Source organism: Salvelinus fontinalis, chromosome 36, assembly GCF_029448725.1.
Source record: "Salvelinus fontinalis isolate EN_2023a chromosome 36, ASM2944872v1, whole genome shotgun sequence".
NCBI classification, from domain to species: Eukaryota; Metazoa; Chordata; class Actinopteri; order Salmoniformes; family Salmonidae; genus Salvelinus; species Salvelinus fontinalis.
Window position 1 is genome coordinate 28,264,837 of NC_074700.1, and position 3,472 is coordinate 28,268,308.

Sequence of the window (3,472 nt, forward strand, 5' to 3'; positions counted from 1 at the left end):
GTAGAAAACAGAACCAAGAGAGAGAGAGAGAGAGTAGAAAACAGAACCAAGAGAGATAGAGAGAGTAGAAAACAGAACCAAGAGAGAGAGAGAGAGAGTAGAAAACAGAACCAAGAGAGAGAGAGAGAGAGTAGAAAACAGAACCAAGAGAGAGAGAGAGAGAGTAGAAAGCAGAACCAAGAGAGAGAGAGAGAGAGTAGAAAACAGAACCAAGAGAGAGAGAGAGAGAGTAGAAAACAGAACCAAGAGAGAGAGAGAGAGTAGAAAGCAGAGAGAACCAAGAGAGAGAGAGAGAGAGTAGAAAGCAGAACCAAGAGAGAGAGAGTAGAAAGCAGAACCAAGAGAGAGAGTAGAAAACAGAACCAAGAGAGAGAGAGTAGAAAGCAGAACCAAGAGAGAGAGAGTAGAAAGCAGAGAGAACCAAGAGAGAGAGAGAGAGAGTAGAAAGCAGAACCAAGAGAGAGAGAGAGAGAGTAGAAAGCAGAAAAAGCAGAACTCTGTAAGTGGTACCATTGTATATGTATTTATTGGTATTACAATAGTTGTATTTCATTGGCATTGCGCCATTAGAACCGGCTGGTAGCCTCGTGGTTAGAGTGTTGGGCCAGTAACCGGAAGGTTCCTGGATCGAGCTGACAAGTCGTTCTGCCCCTGAACAAGGCAGTTAACCCACTGTTCCCCTGAACAAGGCAGTTAACCCACTGTTCCCCGGTAGGCCGTCATTGGAAATAACAATTTGTTCTTAATTAACTGACTTTTTTTTTTAAAGAACTACCATAGTTAGTATTTTATTGCTATTTCCCAGTTACAACTACCATAGTCAGTATTTTATTGCTATTTCCCAGTTACAACTACCATAGTCAGTATTGTATTGCTATTTCCCAGTTACAACTACCATAGTCAGTATTGTATTGCTATTTCCCAGTTACAACTACCATAGTCAGTATTGTATTGCTATTTCCCAGTTACAACTACCATAGTCAGTATTTTATTGCTATTTCCCAGTTACAACTACCATACTCAGTATGAGCCAGACCACTAGCAGATGTGAGGTGATCAGGAGAAGAGCTACTGGGTAGAAGTGTCTGCCAGGTGCTGCTGGAGTCTTCTGTTCCCCCCTAAACCCAGACCACGACCCAGCTCCTCTCTCTGGGTCCCAACAACCCACTATCTGGCCCTGCTGGAGACGAGAGCTGGGGGAGGGGAAGTGGGGCGGAGAAGAAAGAGAAAGCAAGAAAAGTAAAATCAAATTTTTTTTTAAAGCAACAAGAGAGAGGATAAGAGAAGTAGGATGGAGAGGGAGCAGAAAAAGGAAGGGGAGAAGAAGAAGGAGCAGATAAGAAGCAGCGAAGAAGAGGGAGCAGATAAGGAGAGAAGAAGAGGGAGCAGATGAGAAGGAGAGAAGAAGAGGGAGCAGATGAGAAGAAGAGGGAGCAGATAAGGAGAGAAGAAGAGGGAGCAGATGAGAAGGAGAGAAGAAGAGGGAGCAGATGAGAAGAAGAGGGAGCAGATGAGAAGAAGAGGGAGCAGATGAGAAGAAGAGGGAGCAGATAAGAAGGAGAGAAGAAGAGAAGAAGAGGGAGCAGATGAGAAGGAGAGAAGAAGAGGGAGCAGATGAGAAAGAGAGAAGAAGAGGGAGCAGATGAGAAAGAGAGAAGAAGAGAGAGCAGATGAGAAAGAGAGAAGAAGAGAGAGCAGATGAGAAAGAGAGAAGAAGAGGGAGCAGATGAGAAGGAGAGAAGAAGAGGGAGCAGATGAGAAGGAGAGAAGAAGAGGGAGCAGATGAGAAGGAGAGAAGAAGAGGGAGCAGATGAGAAGGAGAGAAGAAGAGGGAGCAGATGAGAAGAAGAGGGAGCAGATGAGAAGAAGAGAGAGCAGATGAGAAGGAGAGAAGAAGAGGGAGCAGATAAGAAGGAGAGAAGAAGAGGGAGCAGATGAGAAGAAGAGAGAGCAGATGAGAAGGAGAGAAGAAGAGGGAGCAGATGAGAAGAAGAGGGAGCAGATGAGAAGAAGAGGGAGCAGATGAGAAGGAGAGAAGAAGAGGGAGCAGATAAGAAGGAGAGAGAAGAGGGAGCAGATGAGAAGAAGAGAAGAAGAGGGAGCAGATAAGAAGGAGAGAAGAAGAGGGAGCAGATGAGAAGGAGAGAAGAAGAGGGAGCAGATGAGAAGGAGAGAAGAAGAGGGAGCAGATGAGAAGAAGAGAAGAAGAGGGAGCAGATGAGAAGGAGAGAAGAAGAGGGAGCAGATGAGAAGGAGAGAAGAAGAGGGAGCAGATGAGAAGGAGAGAAGAAGAGGGAGCAGATAAGAAGGAGAGAAGAAGAGGGAGCAGATGAGAAGAAGAGGGAGCAGATGAGAAGAAGAGGGAGCAGATGAGAAGGAGAGAAGAAGAGGGAGCAGATGAGAAGGAGAGAAGAAGAGGGAGCAGATAAGAAGGAGAGAAGAAGAGGGAGCAGATGAGAAGAAGAGGGAGCAGATGAGAAGAAGAGGGAGCAGATGAGAAGGAGAGAAGAAGAGGGAGCAGATGAGAAGGAGAGAAGAAGAGGGAGCAGATGAGAAGAAGAGAGAGCAGATGAGAAGGAGAGAAGAAGAGGGAGCAGATGAGAAGAAGAGAAATAGAGGGAGCAGATGAGAAGAAGAGAAGAAGAGGGAGGAGATGAGAAGAAGAGAGAGCAGATGAGAAGGAGAGAAGAAGAGGGAGCAGATAAGAAGGAGAGAAGAAGAGGGAGCAGATAAGAAGGAGAGAAGAAGAGGGAGCAGATGAGAAGGAGAGAAGAAGAGGGAGCAGATGAGAAGAAGAGGGAGCAGATGAGAAGGAGAGAAGAAGAGGGAGCAGATGAGAAGAAGAGAAGAAGAGGGAGCGGATAAGAAGGAGAGAAGAAGAGGGAGCAGATACGAAGGAGAGAAGAAGAGGGAGCAGATGAGAAAGAGAGAAGAAGAGGGAGCAGATAAAAGGAGAGAAGATAAGAAGGAGAGAAGATAAGAAGGAGAGAAGAAGAGGGAGCAGATGAGAAGGAGAGGAGAAGAGAGGTTAAATGTAGAGAAACTAAAACAGAAAGCCAGTCAGTAAAGCAGATTGGTCTGAAAGAACCTGACAGAAACTACAAATGGAAAGGAGAGGAGAGGAGGGGGGAGGAGAAGGGAGGAAAGGAGGGGCGGGAGAAGGGAGGAGAGGAGGGTTGAGGAGAAGAGAGGAGAAGTGGGAGAGGGAGGGGAGGAGGAGAGGAGAAGAGAGGAGGGGGGAGGAGAAGGGAGGAAAGGAGGGGGGGAGAAGGGAGGAGAGGAGGGTTGAGGAGAAGAGACGAGGAGAAGGGGAGGAGAAGTGGAAGGGGGACGAGGAGAGGAGGGTTGAGGTGGAAAAGAGGAGGGTTGGAGAGGAGAAGAGGAGGCGGGACGAGAGGAGGGGGAGGAGAGGAGGATGGGGAGGAGGGCTGAGGTGGAGAAGGGGGAGGAGAGAAGATGAGGGGGGAGGGGA

General features: G+C 47.5%; 1 protein-coding gene across 1 annotated transcript in view; it reads right to left on the reverse strand.

The window, feature by feature from the left end:
* Positions 1 to 574: 574 nt before the first annotated feature.
* The window catches only part of LOC129835653 (type II inositol 3,4-bisphosphate 4-phosphatase-like), a 63,244-nt gene continuing 60,346 nt past the window's right edge, over positions 575 to 3,472 (reverse strand). Inside the window, exon 21 of the mRNA XM_055901374.1 lies at positions 575 to 1,193. Within this exon, the coding sequence (XP_055757349.1) occupies positions 995 to 1,193 (199 nt within the window). The 3' untranslated portion in view covers positions 575 to 994. The remainder of the gene's footprint in view (positions 1,194 to 3,472) is intronic.